At 44.8% G+C, this 27,308-nt stretch overlaps 1 protein-coding gene and 1 long non-coding RNA gene across 6 annotated transcripts; one reads left to right on the top strand and one right to left on the bottom strand.

The window, feature by feature from the left end:
* Window positions 1-570: 570 nt before the first annotated feature.
* On the bottom strand, window positions 571-25,794 carry LOC113037475 (MAP/microtubule affinity-regulating kinase 3-like). 5 transcript variants are annotated; one of them, XM_080289498.1, is made up of 20 exons: window positions 25,653-25,794; window positions 24,690-24,878; window positions 24,558-24,611; window positions 23,725-23,773; window positions 23,587-23,643; window positions 23,272-23,337; window positions 23,050-23,120; window positions 22,889-22,945; window positions 22,005-22,139; window positions 21,802-21,903; window positions 21,614-21,733; window positions 19,142-19,241; window positions 18,955-19,067; window positions 18,766-18,883; window positions 18,498-18,688; window positions 18,279-18,367; window positions 17,934-18,206; window positions 17,681-17,725; window positions 17,180-17,557; window positions 571-2,083 (listed from the first exon to the last, which is right to left on the bottom strand). In XM_080289498.1, exons 1-19 carry the CDS (start codon window positions 25,701-25,703, stop codon window positions 17,188-17,190), a joined length of 2,250 nt encoding a protein of 749 aa, XP_080145624.1. In that variant the 5' UTR covers window positions 25,704-25,794; the 3' UTR covers window positions 571-2,083; window positions 17,180-17,187. The 5 variants fall into 5 exon arrangements, with proteins under 5 accessions (XP_080145624.1, XP_026050376.1, XP_026050377.1 ...); XM_026194591.2 differs by lacking the exon at window positions 571-2,083 and adding an exon at window positions 15,759-16,025; XM_026194592.2 differs by lacking the exons at window positions 571-2,083; window positions 17,681-17,725 and adding an exon at window positions 15,759-16,025.
* On the top strand, window positions 25,698-27,308 carry LOC145420353 (uncharacterized). Its single transcript, XR_013901657.1, has 2 exons — window positions 25,698-26,308; window positions 27,038-27,308. It is a non-coding gene; the product is annotated as an uncharacterized LOC145420353 (long non-coding RNA).

Raw genomic sequence — 27,308 nt, 5'->3', positions numbered from 1 at the left:
TACCTCTGGTGCAAATTACTGACCTCTGTCATCATTTTAAGTGGGGGAACTTGCACAATCGGTGGCTGACTAAATACTTTTTTGCCCCACTGTAGATCCAGAGAGCAGATTCCTAATTGTCAAACTATCTATACTTAACCAAAAGCTATGTATCGTAAGTATATATGGTCCAAATGTTGATGACCCCTCATTCTTTCACGGTTTTTTTAGTACACTCTCCGAACACCTAGATTGCACAATTGTTCTTGGGGGAGACCTCAACCTGGGACTAAATGAAGAAATGGATAGGCTCAATACAGCAGGAACTCAGCGTAATTGGCAGTCCACAAATATAATCAAACAGTATATGAGCGACTTTGGTCTTTGTGATGCATGGCGCTCCCTTCACCCCAACAGTAAGGAATATTCTTTCTTCTCACATGTTCATCACTCTTACTCTCGTCTGGATTATTGTCTGGTCAGCAGCTCACTGCTGAGTAACATTTCAGACACTGAGATTCATCCTATAGCTGTCAGCAATCATGCTCCTGTATCTTTAACACTAATACAGAAGAATAATACTACACCAAGTAAAAACTGGAGATTTAATACATCACTACTTAAAGATGAAGAGTTTATCAAATACTTTAAAAAAGAATGGACTTTATATTTAGGCTTTAATGACATTCCTGGAACAGCATCAGCACGGAAAGCCGTGATTAGAGGTAAAATATTCTCTTTCTCATCACATAAGAAGAAAGAAGAAAACAAAAATATTCAGGAAATAGAAAAAAACATCAAATTCTTAGAAAAAGCCTATGTGTCACACCAAGATCAAGAAATATTAAACAAAATACGTAAGACAAAACTAGAATTAAATGAAATTATTAATAAAAAGACTAAATTCTTAGTACAAAGACTTTGCGTGCAAAATTATGAACACGGTAACAAATCCGGAAAATTTCTTGCTAACCAGTTAAAAATCAATAAAGAAAAAACAACTATATGTGCTGTTAAAGATTTATCTGGGAATATAATATATGATCTTAAGAAAATAAACAAATTTTTTAGTGATTTCTATGAAACTTTATATACACAACAAATAAACCCATCTAAAAATGAAATTGATCAATTTCTCGACAACATAACTCTTCCAAAATTATTAGACACCCAAGGAATGGCACTGGATTCGCCACTAACGCCAGGTGAACTCCAGGAAGCTCTGATAAGTATGCCCAATAATAAGGCTCCAGGTGCAGACGGTTTTCCAACAGATTTTTATAAAGAATTCTGGACGATTCTGGCACCAGTTTTTCACAGGATGTTGCAGGAAATCAAAGAAAATGGTAGACTACCACCAAATATGAACTCTGCAAATATCAGTCTCTTACTAAAACCAGGGAAAGACCCTGTATTTCCCTCAAGCTATCGTCCAATATCCCTTATTAATCTAGACCTTAAAATAATCTGCAAAGCTCTCTCAAAAAGATTAGAGAAAATAACCCCCTTTTAATTCATCCTGACCAAACTGGTTTCATAAAAGGTAGGCACTCATCAACAAATACACGTAGATTACTTAATTTAATAGACTACTCATGCAGTAAAAACATTGAAACCATAATATTTTCTTTAGATGCGGAAAAAGCATTTGACAGAGTTAACTGGAAATTTCTATTTGCAACTTTACACAAATTTGGTTTTGGATCCTCTTTCATAAACTGGTTAAAAATATTATATAACTCCCCAACAGCTTGTGTCAGAACAAATGACCAAACATCCTCCAGCTTCTCTCTCCTGAGGGGCACCAGACAGGGATGCCCACTCTCCCCTTCACTGTTTGCAATTTTTATTGAGCCACTAGCAGCAGCAATTAGACAGGCTACAACAATTAAGGGCATAAAATGTAAGAATGTAGAACATAAAATCAGCCTTTATGTGGATGATGTGTTACTTTTTCTCCAAAATTCACAAACCAATCTCTCTGGGGTAATTGCATTGATAAATTCTTTCTCAAGTGTCTCAGATTATTCAATTAACTGGTCAAAATCTACAGTTCTTCTGATTAATTGCTCCTTCCATAATTCTTCTCCTTCCCCACTGCAATCTGGAAATATAAAATATTTAGGTATTAATGTCTCTCCTAAGCTTTCAGAATTAACTACATTAAACCACATCCCACTTTTAAAGACAGTAGAAGGCGATCTGGCTAGATGGAAATCTTTACCCATTACACAAAAACAACAAGCATGCTACTAACTTTAGCCAAGTCATTTAGACAGCTGTTAGCTCATGATTCTCCTTATGCTGCTGAGAATATAGCCCAGAAGAAGCGGATAGTATAGCTTTTATTTTGGAAAGAGACATTTCTCTGTAATAAACTCTCTTTTCCAAAGATGAGTGATTCCTCAATCAGATACAGGGCTTGCAATATCGCTAGCCCGACGTCCTGGGGCTAGCGATTTTTTCAGTCGGGCTACCAAAATCTATCTCTTCCCTGCCCGTCGGGCTATTGTAGGAAGGAAAAATATATGTCAATGCTTTTGCATTCTTTCAGAAATGTAGCTGGGTAATTATGTCATTGGCATCGGTGAGCCACTGTCAATATGTGACATATTGAAATCGCGTTTGAATTTGCGCTTGTTTTTTTGCTTTCACTTTGCAATCGTGCGAACTGTGTATAGAGAGCGACAGCACTGATCTGTGAGTGATGATAATTTGTGCACCAATTCCTCTGACATCTTCTTATTAATCGTTAGCTTACTATGCAAACATGACAAGTGAAATCTCCTGCAGCAAGCTTAAACATGTGAGAGGTTGATCGCTGTGCCCAGGAGATATTTTATTTTGTATTCTTATGACCACAGTTATAATCAGAATTATCATTGATTAATCATTTACCATTGTTGAATCAGTTGACAGAATAATCTTTGAATCACATCTATGTTACTCTGAGCAAATATTAATGCACACAGATTATCAGTACTCTAGTCAGTCCATTGCTGTTCTGTATTATTCTTTCTATTTGCTTAAGCAGTTAACCGCTCGGACCGGTGGGTCCTGTTGGACCCAGGCCTGTGTACAGGCAGTTCGGCACGTACTCAGGCCTGTAACAACATGCACACCCTTATGTAAGACACGCACGTTCACACACACACTGAGTAAAATAGGAGGGTTGTCTGAGGACAGTTTTTCTGATAGATATACTTTCACAAAATGCACAATATAATACACACTTGTTTTTCTCTAAAAGTAGCAGTTGATGTCCATATAAGGAGAACTTTTTGAGAGGTGGGGAATTGTTATCATTTCCAGTAAAGATCTAACTGTGATGTCATCATGGCAATATAAGGATGCGGGACGGTCCATTCGCGGAAGGATTGTATTGCAAATTGTCTTCCCACACTGACTGCGCAAAGTGTGTAAAATAAAGATCACTATTTTTGACACCTACCCCGGACTCAGCCTGCTTTCTTCTCTTACCCAAATCGAATGAACTTTAACATCGCGCAGAGAATCGCTGAGCTTATGTGAGTGCATGTGTAAAAGCAGCAGGATATATATTTCAGTTCTGCTGAGCCAAATAAGACAGGTCAGGGTGAAGAAGTGACAGCCAAAGAAAAGCTTACCGCAAAACGGAGAAGTTATGACAAATCAGACTATAAGGCAAAAAGAAAGTGCAGCTTTATGGTTTCATGGACAAAATAATTTCTGTGGCTGCAATATGACGAGCTAAATAACCAGGGCTGCACATAAGTGGTCCGCAGGTGCGCATTCGCTGTCAAAATAAAAAACACGCACAAGGGTTAGGGTTAAATTTAAAAACTGTACTTTTGAGTTAAAATATATATTTATAATTTTAATAAATGACAAATTAAAAAGGCATGAACATTTTTTTTGTATCGAAAAAATATCGAACCATGACACCAAAGTATCGAACCGAACCGAACCGTGAATTTTGTGTATCGTTGCACCCCTAACCCCCATGTATCAGCTTAAAAACACTACAAAAGACCAAGGATAAAGGAGGATTAGATCTGCCTAACTTTAATCACTATTTTTTAGCCAACAGGCTTCAGTTCATCTCTAGATGGTTTAAACACACCCTCTTAGACAAACCTTGGATAGATGTAGAACAGGCACTATGTAATAACCTAGAAATTTCAGACCTACCATTTATCAGCTCAAACATTAAACGACATGAATGCTTTAAAAGCATCAACATCAGCTCTTCTCTGACAGCATGGTGGGAGTTTCTAAAAATGACAGAGTCTTCATTAATCCTATGCAAACGTACACCTATCTGGAACAATCCGGACATATTACAAAACAATAATATGATAAACTTTCCAGATTGGAGTTGCAAATGAATTAAATACTTGGAACATATATTGGAAGGAACAGACTTTATTTCACTTGACAGACTAGTTACACAATATGGGATCAACAAGAAACGATTTTTGGAATATCAACAAATTAAATCCTTAGTAAAAAAGAAATTTAATCCCAGTGAAGCTGAATTACAAACACGACCAAGTGTGGTACAATTTTTTAGTCTAAACCCCCCCCCCCCCCCCCAAATTATTGTCTAAAATATACAGAACACTTTCTAAAATAGATGAATCAATATCCCTTCCTATTGCAAAATGGGAAGCAGATTTATCGATCAGCTTAGACCAAAACCTTTGGTCTCAGATATGCTTAAAAACCTTTCAATGGATCAGAAATCCCAGTTTGCAATTAATACAATACAAAATATTACATAGAGTGCACTATACTGGTCATAGGATGTTCAAGATGGGCTATATGCCTTCCAACAACTGCTCACACTGCACAGCAAATACACCGGACAATTACATCCAAGCTCTTTGGTTCTGTCCACCAGTTCAGAAGTTTTGGCGTGAGATATGTGAAGACTTATCAAAGTGTCTGAAATGTAAGATTCCAGCCTCCCCTTTAGTATGCTTGCTGGGCAACTTGGATGAGGTCACTGCAGAAATAAACACAGCCCACATTGTTTTTACGGCCCTATGCATTGCCAAGAAAATGGTCCTCATTAACTGGAAAAATAAAAATAATCTTAATTCTAACCAATATAAAAACCATCTAATAGATCACATTAGTCTTGATACAGCCTCTGCCATCACATTTGATCAATCCCTTTGGGCTCCTTTGATCGGCTTCATCACCTAGTGGGGGTGGGGGGTCATGGTTTGGTCCTGCCTTCGCTATTGTGGTTGATATGGGGGTAGGGAAGGCCTCAGGGCGTCTGGGGAGTCCCTAGGAATGTTTTCCCTGGAGGGCCTAACCCGGGGGATGTGGCCATGACCTGGTTAGGGGCTCTGGTGGCTCTTAGATGGTGTTTTCCTTGTGGCTACGTACAGCGGAGATGGGGGAGGGTTTGTGCTGGCGGATGTTGGTTACTGGCCTGGTAGTCTGGCTGCCCATGGGTGGGTCCGGGATGGGCGTGGAGGCTTGGGGGTCTGGGGGTGCTCCGCCCCCAGTCTGGGGTGCTGGCTGGGCCTTGGGGGCTTGGATCCTGGCTGTTGTGTTGCCAGAGCTGTGGGTAGGTGGGTGCAGGGGGGCTCAGCCCCAGTGCAGGGGACCTCTGGTGCATCGGCCCAACTAGGGGGCTCTCTAACTGGTGGGGAGGTTGATATATCATTGCAGGTGGTCTCCTCTCTACAGGAGCTCACTCTGCAGGTGGGGGAGAGATATAGGAGAGGTAGAGAATGAACTCAACCTGGGTGTCTATTGTCTTGTGTAGTTTGGGAGATGATTGGATGATGGGGTGGGTGCAGTTTTCTCTGGGGTGGAGTCGGGTGGGCTGCCCCGGACTCTGTGGGGCTGGGCGGTACTGCTGCTGCGGGCCCCGGTCTGGATGGGCCTGGGCCCCCTTGCCCTGGTGGGTTCCAGAGTGTGGGGGTTCCTACTGGGGTCAGCGGGGGAGCTGGCCCCAGGGAGGGGCACACTTGCCCCTCCCTTTCTTCCCTCCCCATCCTCAGCTGCCTCCCTATTCCCGCTCTACCACACCCACCCACACACACAGGACTTGGGGTGCAGGTATGTCACCAGGGTGCAGGGAAGGCACTGTCCCCTCTGTCCCCTTCTGGCCGCCTGTGCCTCAATTTTATTCTGCAACCTAGACATCCACATTACTCACTCTCTCACATAACACATACATATAGGGCCTTGGGGGTGGGCACGTTTTACAACATCCAGAGGATGGTCGGTGTTTTCCAACCCACCTCTGGCGCTGGTGCCCTACCCTCAATTTTAAATGCATATAGACACTAAGGGTTTTCAGGAGGAGCCATGCTCTCCTGTGTTTTAAATGTACTTTAGAACAGCACACAGCAACACTACATATGAGCGGGCGTAGGGAGGTTTGGGGTCTTCACTCACCCCGGTTCTGTTAGCCGTCAGGGCTGGGGGGCTGGGAGGAGGTGCTGGCCATCAGATTGGGGTCTGGGATGCGGGGCCTCCCTGCTACTGCAGATAAGGAGGTGGTCCGCTTGCCTCCACCCCAGAGAGAAGGGTTACATCTCCTGGGTCTAGGTGCGGCTTGCCCCTCTGGGGGCGGGGTTACCCGGACCTGGGATATAGAGTATGTTTGGGGAGTGTGACTGTCTGTGCAGTGTCTATTTGTGTCTGTCTACACGTTGGGTGAGTGCCGAGTATTTGGTTGTGTATATGGGGGTGGGAATGCACGTTTGTGTCCGCGTGCGCCTGTTCGTCTGTGTCTATATGTCAGGTGGGGTCTTAGACTCAACCTCTCTGGGTACATCTCAGGCCCTCCAAAGTACGGAGGCCTATCTCCCCTCACCACACTCCCTGCCGGTGGCTGATGCCCTCAGACGTTGGTGTGTTGGTGGTTCTTGTCGACTGGGGCTGGGCACTCATGTATGTACCGGCTCACTCCTAGTGGCCGATTGGCGGGGCCTGGCGCCTGTGGCCCGGCTGGGCCCCTTCCGGGGGGTGGGGTGCCCTCAGGCCTCTGGGCCTGAAGCTCGGTCCTCTCTGGCACAGCTGGCTGCCGGCAGAGCCTGCGGGCACGCCACTGCAACCCCCTCTGGCCTCTGCTCCGTAGCTGCTGGGTGACCTCTCGTTTGGGGCGCTACTCAGCTCTTCCCAGGAGGGTGGCACGGTTCCCCCCCTTTTTAGTGGTCCTCCTCGGGTCCTCGTACTCTGGGGCCTCTGGATGTCTGGGGCCTGGATCTCCTCCATACCTGCTTCATGCCCTGGGGGACGGGGCTATGGCTCCCCACACTCCCTAGCAGATCGTTACATGGAGAAACCTTTGGAATACAAGCATGCTGATCCACACAGGTGTACACACGGGTGTTCACAGACGCGGACTACACCTTTCTTGGCTGCTGCCTCAAAGCACATTGTGCGCTGTCTATCTTGAGTGCTGCACAATAGCGTTTAATATTTAGTATCTTCTGTTATCTACTGCTAGCTAGTTTATTGTGATGGTGCTGTATTTATTATGTTGCTCTTTTTTTGTTTGCTTTCTCTTCTGTTTTTTTTTCTCCATACAGGTGATCCAGGTGTTTTGTTTGTTTTTCTTTCTTTCTTCTCCCCTTTCTCACCGTCTCTTCTCCCCTCTGTTTTTCTTTCTCTCCCTCTCTTTCTTTCATTCTTTCTCCCTGTCCTATCCCCAAGTCATGTCTGTCCCGTTTGTAGCAACCGAAAATAAAATAAATACATAATTATAATAAAGGTCAATCAAATATGGCAAGGCCATGATGATCCACTTGGTAAAATAAATCCGCTTGGCATCTTTCTTGGCCTTAAGACAACAATTCTGATGGCTAAAGCTCCAAATGGGACACACACAAAAAAAAAAAAAAAAAAAAAAAAATCAAATTACAGCATTTACATTTATGTTACACTACTTTTAATTGACTGCTTTAGCCCACTTACAATGAAAATTTAAAAAAAAAAAACTTGTTCATGACCTGTGTATGTAAACACTATTGGAAGTAAAAATAACTTGAACTCGAATTTTGAAAACACAACTTACTGTTCTTTTTTAAAAAATAAAAAAAATAAAGCTCTGACTTGCATTATGAGTATGAGTCCGTGTTCTGGGAGAGAGTCCTGTAACTCTCTGTCTGCAAAATACAGTATATAATGACCAATGTTGGGCAATTAATTACATAGTTACTACTTCAAACAAAGTAACTGAGTTTTGCAAACAACAAAGTTTTTTGCAGCTATTTACCTAAAAATGCAGCCAAGGCGGTTTTTCTAAATAAACATTTCAAACTATTTACAGAACAATCAGGTTTTCTGCATCAAATTTAATGCCACACAAATTATTTGTGCCTCTCCAAAAAGTAATTTCTGTCGACTATGAGATAAAAGAGAACATCACAAGCCTGATACCTGTAGGTCTGACAACAGGAGATATATCACTCCTGTTAACACCTGTAACATTCAGCAGTCGCCTCATTGTTTTGACACACACAACAAAACTATTAACTACACTACACACTAACTACACAAGACAACACACTCATTTTAGACTCCAAACACGCTAAATGTCGCGAATCTCACACATCTTAAAACGCCGCTGTCACTCCTAAAACTTCCCTCCTTGCTAAAAAACTAAATGCCATGTTGCCATATAATTTTTTGATTGGTTGACATGGTACATTTTTCCACCAATAGGAAAGGGTGGGGGGTTTTTTGGTTTTGTTTTTGCTCACAGGTAGAGAGTGCTTTCGAGTGCTGATGTGGCTTCACTCCACATCAGCCACGCCGCTTTGCTAGCTAAAACACCGGTGTCTGCCCATAAGGACGCTGTCATAGCCTGTCATTGACGTTGATTAGCTGCGTATATATAAATGTGAATCGCATCATTGGTTGGAGTAGCCAGTCACCGGTCACTTACTGACTCACACTGCAAAACAGAATGATTTTTAACGTATTTATTTTAATTTCAACTCAGGTTAGATTTTTTTTTGTGCACAACGCAGATTTTCTGTGCGATTGTGCACACGCGCAGCTTAGGGGGAACATTGGTGCTCATGATGGTGCCATATCGTCTGGCAGTCTTTAAAACAATTTCCCTCAGATAAATAAATTATCCCGAGGGATCAATCAATCTCAACATCATCGAGTGTATCTGGGATTCATGAAGACACAGAAGGATGTGAGGAAACCTACATCCACAGAAGATCTGTGGCTAGTTCTCCAAGATGTTTCAAAAACTGTGTGCAAGTATACCTAGAAGAAGGCAAAGGTGGTCATACCAAATATTGTTTTTATTTAGATTTCTCTTTTGTTCATTCACTGCATTTTGTTGATTGATGAATATAAAGGATTAACACTTGGAACGCCCACTCCAGGTCAGGGACAAGTTGCTACCTTAAGAGGAGGAGTTTAAGTATCTTGGGGTTTTGTTAATGTGACAGGAGCACAAGATTAAGAGATGGATTGCAGTATCTGCATCATTGCAGATGCTGCTCCAGTCTATGGTAGTATAGAAAGAGCTAAGCGTAAAAGTGAAACTGTTGATTTTCTGGTTTATCTACGTACGTAACCTCACCTATGGTAACGACCTGTGGCTAGTGATCGAGAGAATTCAGTTTTATTTTTATATTGCCAAATCACAACAATCACCTTAGACAACAAACCCGAAGGCTCTGCCTCCCATTTTCTTTTAACCCTCTAAAGCGTAACCTGTCACTGCTGTCAGGTGCAGCATTTCAGTGACATTAGGGTCATTACGGTAATCCTAGGTTGCAGCAGCCCCACAAAGATGAAGTTTGGTTAAGAGAAGACCGTGAGTGTTTAATGGAGCTCTATGGAAAACAGACATTTCATTTGGCTTCTTTTTTCTGTGTTATTTACCAAGATTTGAATGTGGCGTCATGCCTGGGATTACCGTAACAATCATAATATTACTGAAAAAGCACAGAGCGGATGCTTTCAGGAACCGTTGGACTCTTAGTTGGTATAAGAGTTACTCTAAAGTTTGAAGAGATAGTATGACCTAAAACCGACACGAGCGTCCACACTCCCATTAGTTTTAATGGGTTTAATACTCTAGGAACAACAAGTAAGCCAGCTGTCTTTGGGATCAACTTAAGGCTTTTCAGAAACTTTTAGACAGCCTGATAATAATGAATTACAATACTCCAGCCTCGTAGTAATAAATGCATGAACCAGTTTTCTGAGCATGAGAATAAGATTATGGATACAAGCGGCCGAAATTGGTTTCCTCTGAGGGTGTTTGATGGTCCTTTGGGAGAAACTCAGAGTAGAGCCACTACTGGTCCTTGGTTGGGGTGGTTCAGGCCTCTAACTAGGATGCCTCCTGGACTTCCCCCTAGGTGAGGTGTTTTGGGCCACAGAGAGGAGAATCTGGAGGAGAGTGAGGACACATGGGAGAGGTGGCTGGCTGTTGTTCCACTAGATAAACTTAAGGAAGTCACCGTAACAAGGGAAGTATGAGCTTCTCAGTGTATGCTGGTGCATTTTCATTGTTATGTAAAAGAGACCCGTTTTATTTTTATCTATGAAGCTAGCTAGCAGAAATCAGTTCTTTAAATTAGGTTAGATGCAAATGTTCCATGACCGGGTGGGTGAGCTTGTTCATGTGTGTCCCACACTGGTGTCCTGATGTTTATTATTCAGTTCTAATTCTCTGATGTTTGTTACTCCAAGTATATGACAAGTATTTGGTTCTATTATGTGAACATAGACTGATGTGGACAAGATGGAGGTCTGAACGTGGAGGCCACTTTATTTACTGTTGCCATGTTAGTTTGTGAAACGGAGCATGCCCATGTCTTTGCAGGTAAATGTGTATCAGATACCCTGCAGAAAGATTTCGTCAATGCTCAGCGTTGTGACTGTTTTTTGCCCCACAACATCCTGTGATCCTTTCAAATTGTAAGCATGTTTATTGTAGCCTGCTCATTGTAAATCTTTAACAGCGCTGATTATTCAAACGGTGTTACCCATGTTTAAAAAAGTGTCAACAACATTTGTTGACACTCTGGATTGACAGTTGTAGTGATTTAGGGCTATGCACATAATAAAGATCTGTTTATGTTTAGCTATTAAAGAGGTGTTTTTAGCCTGATGCTCCAGTTTATATGCTGAAAGCCTGAAAGGTAATATAAGTGATACCTCCGTATATCTACACAGTGTTATTAATGACGTAGTGCACAAGCTGTAATTAAAGAAAAGAGGCCAAATACCAGACTCTTATTAACGGAGACTTCACAAACATGCACTCTGACCTCGTCACTTCCTTTCTGGTTTTAATGAAAGCAGATGTTCAGCTGCTTGTAAACAGCAACTGGCTGTGTGTGTGTAGTGAAAGTCCAATAATTGGAATTATCACTTCAGATGGAGGTTTGTATATGTGTCTTGAATTGTATGTGCCATTGTATGTGTCTTAATGATGGCGCATAATACTCTCCTTTTTCTACAGACCCTTTCAAGTCTGTCACATGTGCTAAGGGTGAACTTGCCCTAATCCATGAGAAACACAGGGTGCCAGTGGTGGATCTACCAAATCTGGTATTCTATGGAAAATCCCAATAAGGCCCCACAAACCCACTAGAGGAAGCCTGGCCCTCAGGACGCCCTCATGAATCTTTTGGCCAGAAAGATTCACACCATTGGAGGAGTTGGACTACCTGTGCAACCTCTGTAGGGTTCAGGTATCGCCTAATTCATTTCAGTTCAGTACCCTTAGGCCCCCTCCTCGATTCAGAGATAGTCTTTCCCTTTTCATGTAAATGGCCTCCTTGATTCCCCGCTCAAACCAGCAGAGAATGTGTACATTCTCACATCATTGGAAAATGACTGGCCTGGTAGGTGTAAGACACCATGTTACAATGCTGTGATTGCAGCCATTCCCCAACTCTGTTAATGGTACTCATGGCCATTGATCAATGATCAGTGGTCCAGATACGTTTCTCCTTCCTCTCACTGACCTTTATTCTTCTTGATCTTCTTCATTATTATTCTTGTCACCCTCACAGCATCTTTGGAAGCATACGTGTGGAACATCAATTCCACTGTTCCCATTATGTCTGCTTTCTCCAGACGGATCTTTTTTCTGGCCTGGAAACTAGCTACAGGCACATTCTGCAGGATCCACTGGAAATATCGTAGATCCTCCTCATCCAATTCCCGCAACATGTGCAGCAGCTGCTCCTCTACAGGTTTTTCCATCTCTGTAAAAAGTCAGAGGGCATTTTCAGCTGAAGGACGAGACTCAGGGCATCACATTAAACCACTTTATAGCTCATTAAAGAAACATTGTCTGTTCTGACTATTCTGGATGGATTCATTCTTTAAAATAACCTGAAGCTATATGTAAAGTCTGTGTCATGAATTCCCCTCGTTTAACATCGCTGTGTACCACAGGAGGAGTATCTGTGATCAGGAAACAGTAACAGACCTAGAACGACTGAAGGCAGCTTCTTGTTCTTGGTGAGCCTCCTCTGACTTCCTGTGCCCTTATTTAAACAGAGTGGAGAGGTTTTAATCTCCAAATGTGCTCCTAACCTTGAGAGCTGAATCCTGGTTAGAGTCCAGCTGAATGTTCTACAAGAAACCCAAAGTGTAACCTCGGGTTGTGCAACGTGTGGCTGACGCTGCAGTACGTACACCTGGGCAGCTTCTCCTCAGATCCCCTGACCTCCCGTGGCTTTTATTCAACATTAAATACAACAATGGTTCAAGTTTAGGCCAAGCTAACCTCTGCTTAAGCATGAAGCTGAAGTTCTAAACCTGCAGTTCCTCTAGCATTCAGCAGAGGCAGCATTGAATCAGACCTCAGAGACTCCCGTGCTAAACATATTTACAGCCTGATACCAAAATAATTTGCCCCATAACAGCTGCACGAGGGGAGAATGTTTTTACACATCCACTGTTTCTATTATCAGGGGCATGGCCTCTTTGACTGACAGGTAGTGTACCTTAAAATGTTCATATTTCCAGCATTTCTTCAAGACTTTAAAGTGGCCTTTTTGCCCCACCTGTATGGGTCCGTAGTGATGGTGACACAGCGAGAGATCCAACCTGAGAGCTGGCTCATGATGTCGTGGGTTGGGAATGTGGAGGGCTCTACTGTGTTGTCAGTTCACTTCCTGCCTTTGCCCTCACATGCTGTATAAAGTGCTTTGAGAGCTCCGGGAGTAGAAAAGTGTGATATTTGCCTTCGGGGCCCAAAGAGATGGACAGCAGAGTTGCACATTGTGAAAAAAAATAAGACTCGCCACATTGACACCACCCTTGGAGTCGTGGGGACCTTTGTTACACCCACTAATCAGCTGGGCATTCCTGATGGTGTCAGGAGGTGTGTGACTGTGCGGATGGAGGAATTTTGGACTTGATGAAGGAACCGTTTTCTCCCTGGAGTAAAGGTAAGGCCTTCACTCTGCCGTCTCGTCTGTAAGTGAACTTCAGACTCTCAGCTTTAATAAAGTTTTGCACCAACTGTTCAGAAATTTTTATTTTTTTATTTTTTACACTCAGTTCTCTACTTTTACAGGCTCTAAAGTAACTGGACAGACAACACGTTTTAAATATAAACACTTTAATGTAAAGTTTTCAATACTTGGATGAAAATCCTCTGCACTCAGTGAGTTCCTGAGGACCACATGCTGTGTTTCAGCTGCTGCTGGTTTGAGGCTCTTTGCTCCTGTTTGGATTTAATCAGTGAAAAGCTGCTCCGCTGGCCTGAGATCAGCTCACTGACTTTATGAAAATCTCATTTCTTGGGCTGCTGCTACAGTTTGCTTTGCTCACCATCATCTGCTCTGTGGAGCTCAGTGTGAGAGAGTACAGCTCTGTACCCCGCTCTGTACCCCGCTCTGTACCGGCCAGCTCTGTTCTGGGATGCACCCTGGACCCAGTGCAGGTGGTTGGAGACAGAAGGACTCTGGCCAAAATAACATCTCTGATGGACAGAGTCTCCCACCCCATGCATGTAAATGTTGCTGAACTGCAGAGCTCCTTCGGTGACAGACTGCTGCATCCTAGATTACAGGTGTCGAACTCCAGGCTTCGAAGGCCGTTGTCCTGCACGTTTTAGATGTGTCCTTAATCCAACACAGCTGATTCAAATGGCTAAATTACAGGACAGCACAGGCTCACTGCTGGATCATTTGATTCAGGTGTGTTGAAACAGGATAATATCTAAAACCTGCAGGACACCGGCCCTCGAGGCCTGGAGTTCGACACCCCTGTCCTAGATGCATGAAGGAGCGTTTCCGCAGGTCCTTTCTCCCTGCAGCTGCCAGACTGTACAATCAAAACTGCTCCCAACAATCATAGATGTTTACATCTGCACTGTAACTGCAATAATTTAATCAACCGATTCGCACTACAACCTGGTTTGCCTCTTATCTGTAGTTAATTTGATTTAATTTACAGTACTCTGTTTATAGTAACCATTGTCCTTGATGTAAATATGAAAGAAAAATTGTGTATGTTTCTGTTCTGTGTACTGTTTGTTGTATATGTGTCTTTCTGGCTGCTGTTACAAACAAATTTCCTCTTGTGGGACAATTAAAGGATTATTCTATTCTATACTTCATACTGCTGAGACGCCAAAGCCCACGCCATAACATCCCCTCCCCCGTGTCAGATACACACAGTATTTTTCCCCCAGTAAGCAGGGTGTGGGTAACCCTGTTGTCATTGTAACCCTTCCAGTGTTTGTGAAGCAAGAATCTGCTGTGCATGTCTGAGTTCACAGTTTTCACCCTGCACGCACACTTTATGCCTAATCTGCTCCCTGATTGGCATCTGCTTTTAAGTCCTGAGCAGCACCTCCATCTCTCTGACGGTCACCAGCTACATCCAGCTGACCCTCCACAGAGTCACAGGACTCCACCCCCTCACCGCAAGCCGACCAGTGGTACTGAAGCAGGAAATGCATGTGTGTTCCTGCCCCAGTCGGTAGGATTAATGCAGCTAATCACGCAGCGGTGGCAGTTCGTTTCAGACGCACTTCAAACACAAACCGAGATTTTAACCTGTAACATTCCACCTTTGAGATGATGTAACAGGTACGCTGTGGTACGGCATAACAACACCCCCACTCGCCCAGCACCACCCAACAGCTGGATCTTTATTTAACTCAGTCGTGCGTACAAAGCGTGCACGTACCGTTATCTTCGACTCCTGCTGAGGTTATCCAGGTGAGATTATATTCACATTTCTATGGAGACCAACAGTGAACTCCAGGTGCTCGAAAACGACCTGAAAACACGACTGAGCTCAGTCTGCAGGCACATCTGGACTTCATCTGGCTCCGCCCGCCCCTTAAGCCCCCCTGAACATCACGTGGGCTAAAAACCACAAGGCGGGCTTCCTGTGGTTACAGGAAGTGAGCTGTGACCTAGATGTCATGACACACCTGGACGTACAGGTCAGAGCTGTGGCTGCGCTGTCACATAGATGTGCATGACATGCGTTGCTCTAACCAGGATGTGAACCTTTCCATCTCAGTTAAAGAAAAATGTTCACTCTGACCATGAACTGGCTATGAATCCTGACCCGCCCACCAGCCTCCATCAGCGCCAACACCCGTTTGAAACACTCCCAGGGTTTCCTGTTTCCACAGGACTGGACTTACTCTTAGGGTTTTCAGCAGCTTTTATTTTGGAAACCAGCAGGAAACAAAGGCTCCTTTAAATCGAGACACAGGCCTGTCATGTGATCTCAGCTTACAGTGAGACAGGGGTGTGGCCCCTCTAGGTTCCTCTAGCTCCACAGAGACGCCACACAGGAAGTTGAGCTGCGTTCAAGGTGTTTAATGAGACACAGGTGAACCAGCTGACCGCTCACACGTACAAAACTAATGAAAATATCTACATTCACAAACACTGAACTGTCCACAAGCCCCGCCCTCTCTGCCAGGCTCCAGGGGTCAGGCTAGGCTCTTTCAAAAATAAAACAGCAGTACAGTTCCTATGTCTTCCCAGGATGCTTTGCAGCTGTCAAGTCTGTTGATCCGGAGCAGTGACAAACTGCTGACCCTGCTGTTGACAGGATGTCAGGAAACCCTGTGCATAGAAAGAGGTCATCATCATCAGAGCAACCTGTGACATCAGCATCCAGTAATCAGTAGCAGGGCTCTCAAAATTTCAAAATCCCTGGTAGCCCTTCAGGCAGGGACTCTTCAGTTTTTGGTAGCCCAAAATAAATTTAAGTAGCCCGAATAAAAAAGAGAGCAATTTTTTGATTGATGTTTTGTTTCCCTTACAATATTATACATTAAAGTATAATATTGTAAAGGAAACAAAACATTAATCAAAAAATTGTTGAAAAACAAATTACAACATTGTATAAAAATTACAATCATCAACTCAAATACTTGGTTCTAATTGAACAGAAATTTCTATGAACTTGTAAGAACTGTGTAGGACATGAATCCGTCTGTGTCAGATCCTGAATTTGAAATTTCCACTGAAGTCACGGGTAAGAGACAAGTGGAACCAAGATCTAGGCCATTTGCTTTTTGAAGTTTGCAAAGACTGCTAAATTTTGCCAGTGGTAGTTCCCTCTTAGTACGCTGTTCTAAACAGATTTTTCAGGTTTATTTTTAGTATGTTATTTGCAATTGGTGTTTGTTCTGGGAAAGATATTGCAGACTGAGCAATGCATTTCTTGCATTTCTCATGGGTTCTAATGGGGGCCTTTCTTAAAATGACTGGTCCCAGTAACAAAGGCACTTGTCGACTCAGAAATCGAGAGAAAACCAACAACACACCCGGCAGAACATTATGTTATTTACACGGGTGCACATAAGTGGTCCGCATGTGCGCATTCACTGTCAAAATAAAAGATGCGCACCAGATAAGAAGTTGAAACGCGCGTTGTTTGCATAGTGCGCAAATTATCATCACTCACCAATCAGTACTGTCGCTCTCTATACACAGTTCGCGAGATTGCAAAGTGAAAGCAAAAAACAAGCGCAAATTCAAACGCGATTTCAATATGTCACATATTGACAGTGGCTCATCGATGCCAATGACATAATTACCCAGCTACATTTCCGAAAGAATGCAAAAGCATTGACATATATTTTTCCTTCCTACAATAGCCCGACGGGCAGGGAAGAGATAGATTTTGGTAGCCCGACTGGAAAAATTGCTAGCCCCGGGACGTCGGGCTAGCGATTTTGCAAGCCCTGAGTAGCCAATGAGGTCGCACGTACCTGCGCGGCTACAGTTTGAGCTCGTTGGCGATCTTGGAAGCAACGTTCTTGAAGGCGATGGACGTTCCTGAAATCCGTTTGAAGCGGACACCGTTGAGTGAGAGGCGGGGCAGCTTGCACACCTCCATCTCCCATTGGACAAGACTGTCGGCGTGGCCATCTCCATGGACACAGAGCAACAGAAAGTGCTCGGGCTGCTCGTAGTCGCAGTTGTTGGCATCAAGGACTTTCCTGATCTCGCGCATCATGTCTAGTGGCTCCATAGAGGATGTGGTCTTCATGCTCCACGTGAACCTCAGCGAGCGAGGCTTGGCATCCTTCAGCAGAGGAGCAGCGGGGGACGCAGGCTCCTCTTTCTGCTCCGACGACATGTTACGGCTGCAGATGGACAGAAGAGTATCAGCTGACAAACATGCTGCTCTCTGATTGGAAAGTCTCTGTGTTTACCGTCAACACTCCAAACCAATCACAATAAAGAGATGATGACATCATCTGACTCACCTGGAGCCCTCAGCTCTGCCATTCCTCTCAAGCTCTGAGATCCCTCTGACAGCAAGGACACAGGAAGCAAGAGCAAAAGGGTGACATGGATGCAGCAGGAAAGGAAGAAGGAAAGGCAGAAGGAAGCAAGGGAGGAAGAAAGCAGAGTTGGTTGTAGCAGAAGAAGAAAACACTGGAGGGTCTGGTGCTGGTCGTTACAGCGCCCCCTGTCAGCTGCCCGGTAAACCTCCCATGATGCCTCGCTGTTACATACCTGCGTGTGAATTTGGAGGTGAGCTTGGAGAAGAGGTTGGTGGAGCCTCTGGCCCGTGATTGGGCAAGTGGTGCAGCGTCATGTGACAAGGTGGGGGAAGCAGGGGGGCCATTGTAGGTGGCAGTGCGTCTCTCTCGGAGCTGACCACCGTGAAATGTGCTGCGACTTGCTGTCCCCCGAGGGAAATGAAGCCTGTCGGGAGGAGTTGTTCCGCTGCTGACGCTGTGAGTGGAAGCTCCACCCCCTGATCGCTGGGGGGGCGTGGTCACTGCGCTGCGTGGAGGATGGCAAAAGTTAGATACAAAGCGTATGGATCAGCAGGCATGACTCACCTGGCGACTGTACCTGCCGTCTCTGCCGTTATGGACCGCAGCATGGCGTTCTGCAGAGCTGCACACGTACGTGTTCCTTCTCGTCATGCTGGAGGACCCGCCCTGTGACACACAGCCAATGAAAAGTGTGAAGACCATAGACAATAATCAACCAATAACTGAGACGCAGTAGGTGGAAATGAGCTTTGAAAAGCACAACAAAAGCTCATCTGCAAGCTGCAGTGTCACTTACAGGGGGTGTAGCTAAGCTCTTCTTCCTCTCTGGGATATCGGCCACATTGGGGTTGTTGGCGCTCCCCAGCAGAGGACTTCCTGTTTCCACAGGACTGGACTTCGTGTTCTGACTTCTGCCCTCCAGCTTCACCTCACACTCTGCTGACGTGGTGGCCTGACTCCTGGTGGGAGGAGCCATGACAGAACACACTGAGGAGGAGAGGAAGAAGGAGGTGTTAGTGTGCCATGGGTTGGAGCCAGGTCCCAGTGTAGGAGTGGGCGTTTACCTTGGTCGCTGTATCGCCTTTGTTTGGAGGAGGAGCTACGTGGGGCAGCGACGTGCGCCGGAGACTGGCTGCTGCTAGACGGCCGCGGTTTGAGCAGGGAGGAGTCGCTGGCCTCCACCTGAAACACAGACACAGCTACACCTGTTACACCTGCCAACGTTACCTGCTGTCAACACTGTAACCACTTACCTCCACAGTCTTGCGTCCCAGCAGCAGGTAGGTGGCCGTAATGTCATCGTACTTCATCTTGGAGAGCGAATCAGTGATTGCATCTCTGGAGTAGCCCATCCCCACCATCAGGTCTGACAGATCAATACTGACAGTCAGTGTGTGTCTGTCTGCGTCTATGTGTGTGCGTCTGTGTCTGTGTGTGTACCGATCCTCTGCTCGTCTCTGATGTTCAGCTCTGGTTCGATGAAGGGTTTCATCTCGTCTTCATCAGAGCTGCTGTTGATCCACCGATCCTTCATGATTTGCTGATAAAAGAAACAACGTAACGTTCAGGTAACGTGTTACCCGGTGAGGGTTAGTCATTATAAACAGATAATTACATAATTAGTACCCTCACTATCACTGCTGTACTGATTATTTATCATGGCTATATTGACTAGGACCCAGTAATTGTTGTCCTGTGTGAGGGACCTGAGCTGTGGTGTAATGATGTCATCTCACTCTGTGCTAATGTCACAGGACCAACAGAGTAAACATTTCATGGCAACAAAGGAGCCAATATTTTTACAGATATCATGTTTCTGATGCTAAAGATCAAACTGTGTCAAACCAGCATTCAAGGAGGCTCACGGAACCGTGATCACACACACACCATTCATCATATGTAAGAATGGGAAACACACACACACACACACACACACACACACACACACACACACACACACACACACACACACACACACACACACACACACACACACACACACACACACACGATTAGCTGATTCCTGTAATCAGCTAAAGTTCAGTCAGCTGTGCGCGTTGTTCAGTTCAAACTGAGTGGAAACATGAAAACAGACCAAGCTGCCACAGTAACCAGCAGCTCATGACACCAATGCATAATTAGGTAATCAGGTTTCTGACAAGCACACGAACCACAGGAAGGTGCCGTTCTATCTATACCGAGTCGCACCTCAAGACAGATTCTTCAACATTAAGCAGCACATGACAGAGGACAGAGATGTATAGACTATCAGGATATCCTAAAGACTCCTTGAAAAGCCTCCAGTTGATTTAAAATGCTGCAGCAAGAGTACTGACAGGGACTAGAAAGAGAGAGCATATTTCTCCTATAATGGCTTCCCTTCATTGGCTCCCTGTTAAATCCAGAATTTAAAATCCTGCTCCTCACATAGGTCTTGAATAATCAAGCCCCATCTTATCTTAATGACCTTGTAGTACCATGTCACCCCATTAGAGCACTTTGCTCTCACACTTACTCTTAGAGTATTTAAAAGTAGAATGGAAGGCAGAGCCTTCAGTTTTCAGGCCCTTATTCAGTGGAACCAGCTTTCTGTTGGGATTCAGGACACAGACACTATCTCTACTTTTAAAATTAGGTTTCAAACTTTCCTTTTTGCTAAAGCATATAGTTAGGGGTGGACCCCTAACTATATGCTGATTCCCTGCACGGAATCATACTTGTTATTAATCTCTGGCTCTTTTCCACAGCATGTCTTTGTCCTGTCTTCCTCCACCCATCCCTCCCTGAGCCTGGTTCTGTCGGAGGTTTCTTCCTGTTAAAAGGGGGTTTTCCTTCTCACTGTTACCAAAGTGCTTGCACATTGTGGGTCATATGATTGTTGGGTTTTCTCTGTATGTATTATTGTAGGGTCTACAAGCACCTTGAGGCGACTGTTGTTGTGATTTGGCGCTGTATAAATAAAATTTAATTGAACTGAAACATGAAAGATGCACAGGTGGCTTCAGAGACTTAAAGTAAAAACCTGAAACGAGTCAGCGTTGTGCACTTCCTGCTAGGGCTGTTCGATATAACGATATATATCGGATGACGATATAAAAACGTCTATCGTTTCATTTTACACAATCGTTTGTTTCGTGGTGTCGCAAAATAAATTGTTTACGGCAATATTTTTTCATCGTTTTGATGGTCACTGTTTTGGCTATATTAATTTCTTAAAGTTCGCTATTTCTCTTATATTTAATATAACCACACTACGGACGGACAAGCGCCTGTTTTTATGCGTTATGGTTAGCAACAACGACGGTAACACCATCGCGTGTCCGCTTGTTTATGTTCCACATAAACCTTTCACAATAAAGCTCAAGATCCTGTTGAGACTTTTCAAAATAAACTGAATCACGTGAAAGAGCAGATTATTTACGGATGAGAAGTAAAAAAGAGCCGCCAGGTGCTAAAAAATAGACCTTAGACTCAAACGTTAGAACAGGCTTTTCCCCGCAGCACGCCGTGTAATAAATACTCACAAAGAAAACGGTGGCCGTTACAACTTGTGTCTAAAAATGTATCGTTTCATGCATCGGTTAAAACACTCGACTCCAGCTACATGACACGCAGCTGGAAACACTTCACGCAAATTGAGCTGCCCGAGATTCACAGAATTTACAGAAAACGTTACATTTTTGTGATTTATATCGTTATTGGGACGATAGAATTCTTATATCGGGATATGAGATTTTGGTCATATCGCACAGCCCTACTTCCTGCACCCTCGTCCAAGTCGATAGGTTTTTAGTTCATGTTTTTGTTTTCATCTGTTTATCCTTCACTCTGAATTGAACTGAATTATGCATATATGATGTATTGATTATGTACAGATGATGTATTGATTATATTGCTGATGTAGTGGTTCACCTCCAGTGTTCCTCTCTTGCCCGGGTTCAGCACCAGGAAGCGTTTCAGCAGGTTCTCACAGTCCGTCGACATGTAGAAGGGGATTCGATATTTCCCTCGCAGCACGCGCTCCCTCAGCTCCTGCACACACACCAATCACTGTCATGTCCTGATGCTGCAGGACATCCTCAGACCTCCCTGCTCCTCACCTTCAGGTTCTGCCCGTCAAACGGCAGAGAGCCACTGACCAGCGTGTAAAGGATCACCCCGAGACTCCACACATCCACCTCTGGACCGTCATACTTCTTACCCTGAAACAAACACGCACAAGCATACGTCACAAATACACACACACTCTATACTCTGCAGCTTCACAGAAAACCACACACACCACAGACACCTTTGTGCGTACCTGGAAGAGCTCAGGTGCAGCATATGGAGGAGACCCACAGAAGGTGTCCAGTTTTCCTCCAACGGTGAACTCGTTGCTGAATCCAAAGTCTGCGATCTTTATGTTCATGTCGGCGTCCAAGAGGAGGTTCTCCGCCTGCAGAGTAGCAGAGACCATTTGTTAGGAACACATGGAAGCCTGTTTATAGCTGGAGTGAAGTCTGCATTGTGACAGTAAGCACAATGCAGACATAAGCTGGATTCAGCTCTCTAAAACAGAGGAAAACCTCAATGCTTCAAAGTCAGCCTGTGTGTGTTTGTGTGTGTGTAACTACACTCTGTAGTAATACAGTTGTAGGAGCTAACATGGAGAGTCAGAGTGGTTGGCTCACTGTACATGACTGTAGCCTGTATATCAAAACATGGAAATAGGTGAGCAGCTAATGCTAAGTGCTAACCTATTCCTACACTAATAAACGAAAAATAAAACCAGAGAGAAAATAAAAATACTGCAGTTAGTCTGACGCCTCGAGCGTTTTCATCCTCCTGCTGTTTTTAAATTTATGCGATGACTGTAGGGGCGTCCGATGTTAGCCCCGCTCTGAACCCTCCCTCCTTCCTGCTCTTATCCGTCTTTAACAGGACCTGACAGGAAACGGATCACCAAGCAGGACGCTCAATTTCTCACTTTTCCACAACCAGAAGAATCACCCCCGATGCTAGACATCAGAGAGAATGCAGCTTTTAGGGAGCTGCTTCCATTTTTACATACAGTTTGATAACTTCAGAAGAGGAAATCGAAAACACCTGAAAACGTTAAATTTCAGATGTGAAGGTGATTCCACACCTGCAGACCTCTCATATAAAGTTTAGGTGGGGCTTCAGAATAACCGCCCGGGGCGTTACCTTGAGGTCTCGGTGAACGATGTGCTTCTGATGGCAGTACTGGACTGCAGACACAATCTGTGGAGACACACACGGACCTGAAACACTTGGGTATTATGCGATGGATAGTACTGCCAATGTGTTACCATGGTAACGGCAGTGTGTGCATGTGTACATGTTACCTGTCTAAATTTAGCTCTGGCCTCCTTCTCCTTCATCCTACCATGAGCTACGAGGTAGTCGAATACTTCACCTGCGCGCACACACACGCGCACACACACACACACACACACACACACACACACACACACACACACACACACACACACACACACACACACACAGGGTTCAAAGGTCACACCTGTCCCAGCCTCTGATTGGTTTAAAATATATGAAGAACTAACCTCCGCTGGCGTACTCCATCACTAGGTACAGAGTCTTCTCCGTCTCAATCACCTCGAACAGCTTCACTGCAAACACGTACATGTGTATACACACACAGACAGACAGGGTTCAGATAATGTAAGAGAGCTCAGCTCGCTCTCTTACATTATCTGAACCCTGCGTGAAGCCATTAGGCTGTACTTCCATGAAGTACAAGGGGAGTTCTCTGCACTGAACTCAGGCTCAGTGCAGAGAACTTCCCTTGTACTGAGGCTCTTAGAGCAGAAACAGAAACCAAACTGATCGCAGCAAAGAAAAACAAAGTCATGAACCACCTGATAGAAGCAGCGAGGTGATATGAAACAGCCGTGTGACGAGGTTCTGCCCCTCACCTGTTTAACCCCAGGAAAATTACAAATATGGCATCTGAGCAACTCTGGTCGGTCACAGTGATGACGTGAGGAGGTACTCACCGATATTCGGGTGATTTAAGATCTTCATTATTCGGACCTCCCTGTAGAGCTGAGACACAGACAGGAAACAGACAGCGTCAGGAACGCCAGGATGAATCACAGACGTCATCAAGAACGATGGGAACAGTTTGGTACGAAACAAAGTTCCTGTCTTTCAGAGGTCAGCTGCGTGTGAGAGATGACGCAGCGCTCTAACCATTTCTTTCAAAGTGAGCTGTGTGATTACGGAACAATGATCAATAATTATAACGTTAAAAATCACATCAATGCCTCAGCACGGCTCCTGTAAAAACCATTCCTGATTAAAATCATCCCAGCAGCACGCAGACACTTGCAACTGAAGGTACATCAGGTCAACTCACCTATAACACCTGACTGTTTCAGACCAGCCTGAAAACATCCAGGTGAAAGGTCATCATCTTGATGTGAATTATGATGAACGTCAGCTCCCTGCGCCATTAAGAACACAGAGTCGGGCTACTGTCAGACGTTAGTCTAGCTTTATTTTTTTAGGGTGAATTCTGAGCGGTGAGCTCAGACTAAGGACGCATGTATGATCTGTGACCACAGGTTTGGTAGTCTGCACAAAGCACAGGCTGAGATTTGATGGCAGAATCACATATTAAAAACACGTTTTTCCTTGAACTTCAGCAGCGAGTCAGTAAACCAGCTCCAGATGAGTGTTTTCATGTTTCCTGCTCAGGTAAACCTAAAAACACCGTTCTCTGCTTCAGCCTGACTCTTTCTAAATAATAATAATTTGAACCATTTCAGTGTAATTTCTGCTGCGACACTTGTGAGCACATTACTTCCTGTCAGGTGACAGTGCTCACCTTCTGCAGGCTGCTGGGGTTCAGCTGGGTCTTATCGATGATCTTGATGGCGACCTGTCAGACACACACAGGTGATCAGTGCTCTGTAGGGGGTCTGGGATATTTCCCAGCAGTCCCCGGGACTCATCTCACCTCCCATCCTGTTGGGATATGTCGAGCCAGCTTCACTTTGGCAAAGTTTCCCTTCCCGATGGTTTTCAGCAGCCGGTAGTTTCCCACATGCGGTGACTCGTCTGTGCCAGACGCCGACGAGTTTTTACAGCGGGCGGAACGGACAGAGCGGGATGGCACCTCGCTGCGCCCGTCGTCCACCGAGGCATGCTGGGAAATAAACACACAGTCAGCATGGAGCATGGTCCCAGCTCAAAGTATCTGTTCATGTTCCAACCCTTTTATCCAGCAAGCACCTGGTAGCAGTGGATTGTGGACATATCCCAAAACCATAGGTCAAAATGATGAAGAATAAAGAACATCACAGTACTCACTGATATAACATCAACGCTCACTAACATGACATCGCAGCGCCCAGTGACATAACGTCATGCTCACTGACATGACATCAGTGATCATGATGATGATGATAATAATAATAATAACAATAATAACAATGGATTGCATTTCTATAGCGCTTTTCTAGGCACCCAAAACGCTTTACAATTCCACTATTCGTTCACTCTCACATTCACTCACTGGTGCAGGCAAACCACAGTTGTAGCCACAGCTGCCCTGGGGCAGACTGACAGAAGCAAGGTTGCCATATCGCATCGCAGCACCTACATCTGCGCTTTATTGGGATGTTTTTATTATGTCTCTTGGCATTAGAAACACTGGAGCTGCTCACTCAGGAGGATGTTCACCTATTTAATGATGAAGTCTGAGCTTCAGGTAACCCCGTGATGCAAACCATATATAGGTAATATTAGCAGTGGTCAAAGGTCAGCGGTCAGATTTCTGCAGTCACGAGTATGTTATTTACATTTATCAGTAAACAAACAGTTTTATTAAATAGAAACTGAACTAGAAACTAAGTAACTCACTGATCTGTTTGTTTGTTGTTGTCTAACTTTTCCAAACGAAAAACATACGCGCACTCACGTGCTCGGGGTCCCGCTCGTTCACGGTGGGCAGCGGGGTCCTGGCGGACATGTTCCAGGGTCACAGTGAGCCAGGGTCGTTAGTTTCGGTCATGAAGCCCCCGCTCCGCTCCGGAACACCTGCGTGACGTCAGCCTGAGTTTACCTAAGCAGGTTCCCACGCAGCATCACCGGCCCCGGTCCTGGCTGCACGCCGGGCGGGTTATCTGTCCCGGCTTGGCTCGTCTCGGCTTCTTGTCCGGCTTTCTGTAACCGGCATCGACCCGAACGGAACCGGAGCACCAGTTCCTCTTTGCTGGCGGCTAGCTGCTAGCAGCCCGGCACTACCGGGTGTGCGCGTACGCGGAGCCTGTCCGGTGGCGTGTGGTGGCTTCTGGCTCGGGGACACGGTACCGGTTCGGTTCAGTCAGGGTCTCCTCATCCTCTACGGCAGCCTCACCGTTAGCCGCTACGCTAGCCAAGATGGAGGACTAACCCAGCCCAGCGCGCTGACGGGATGTGACGTTACAGACAGCGTGCGAAAGGATTGGTTAGCCGAGCGGCGGCGTTTGTTGTTGCTGGAGTGTTTACGGAGGCCTTCAGCGGTGAAGGGCCGGAGGTCTGGATTAGTATTTCTGAACCGTTCAATGTCCTTCAATGCACATATTATACAAACATGTAAGACTGCTTTCTTCCATTTGCGCAACATCTGTAAAATCAGAAATATCCTGTCTCAGTGTGATGCTGAAAAACTAGTTCATGCATTTATTACTTCCAGGCTGGACTAGTGTAATTCATTATTATCAGGATGTCCAAAAAACTCGCTGAAAAGCCTTCAACTAATCCAAAATGCTGCAGCAAGAGTACTGACAAGGACTAGAAAGAGAGAGCATATTTCTCCTGTATTGGCTTCCCTTCATTGGCTTCCTGTTAAATCCAGAATTGAATTCAAAATCCTGCTCCTCACATACAAGGTCTTAAATAATCAGATCACATCTTATCTTAATGACCTTGTAGTACCATATCACCCTATTAGAGCACTTTGCTCTCGCACTGCAGACTTACTTGTTGTTCCGAGAGTATTTAAAATTAGAATGGGAGGGAGAGCCTTCAGTTTTCAGGCCCCTCTTCTGTGGAACCAGCTTCCAGTTTGGATTTGGGAGACAAACACTATCTCTACTTTCAAGATTAGGCTTAAAACTTTCCTTTTTGCTAAAGCATATAGTTAGGGCTGGACCAGGTGACCCTGAATCCTCCCTTAGTTATGCTGCAATAGACGTAGGCTGCCGGGGATTCCCATGATGCACTGGGTTTTTCCTTTCCAGTCACCTTTCTTACTCACTATGTGTTAATAGACCTCTCTGCATTGAATCATACCTGTTATTAATCTCTGTCTCTCTTCCACAGCATGTCTTCTATCCTGTCTTCCTTCTCTCACCCCAACTGGTCGCAGCAGATGGCCGCCCCTCCTTGAGCCTGGTTCTACCGGAGGTTTCTTCCTGTTAAAAGGGAGTTTTTCCTCCCCACTCTCGCCAAAGTGCTTGCTCATAGGGGGTCATGTGATTGTTGGGTTTTTCTCTGTATCTATTATTGTACGATCTACGGTACAATATAAAGCGCATTGAGGCGACTGTTGTTGTGATTTGGCGCTATATAAATAAAATTGAATTGAAACTCA

The sequence above is a fragment of the Astatotilapia calliptera genome, chromosome 15 (genome assembly GCF_964374335.1).
Source record: "Astatotilapia calliptera chromosome 15, fAstCal68.1, whole genome shotgun sequence".
NCBI lineage: Eukaryota > Metazoa > Chordata > Actinopteri > Cichliformes > Cichlidae > Astatotilapia > Astatotilapia calliptera.
The sequence above is the reverse complement of the archived record's forward strand: the minus strand, read 5'-3'. Positions and strand labels throughout refer to the sequence as shown.

Coding starts and splice junctions, on each gene's coding strand:
- LOC113037475 (XM_080289498.1), bottom strand. CDS start 25,703: ATGTCCGCCAGGACCCCGCTGCCCACCGTGAACGAGCGGGACCCCGAG. Junction 18,884..18,954: donor TGGGACGCAAGACTGTGGAG/GTAAGTGGTTAC, acceptor TCTGTGTTTCAG/GTGGAGGCCAGCGACTCCTC. Junction 18,368..18,497: donor AGAGCTTAGCTACACCCCCT/GTAAGTGACACT, acceptor TGTGTGTCACAG/GGCGGGTCCTCCAGCATGAC.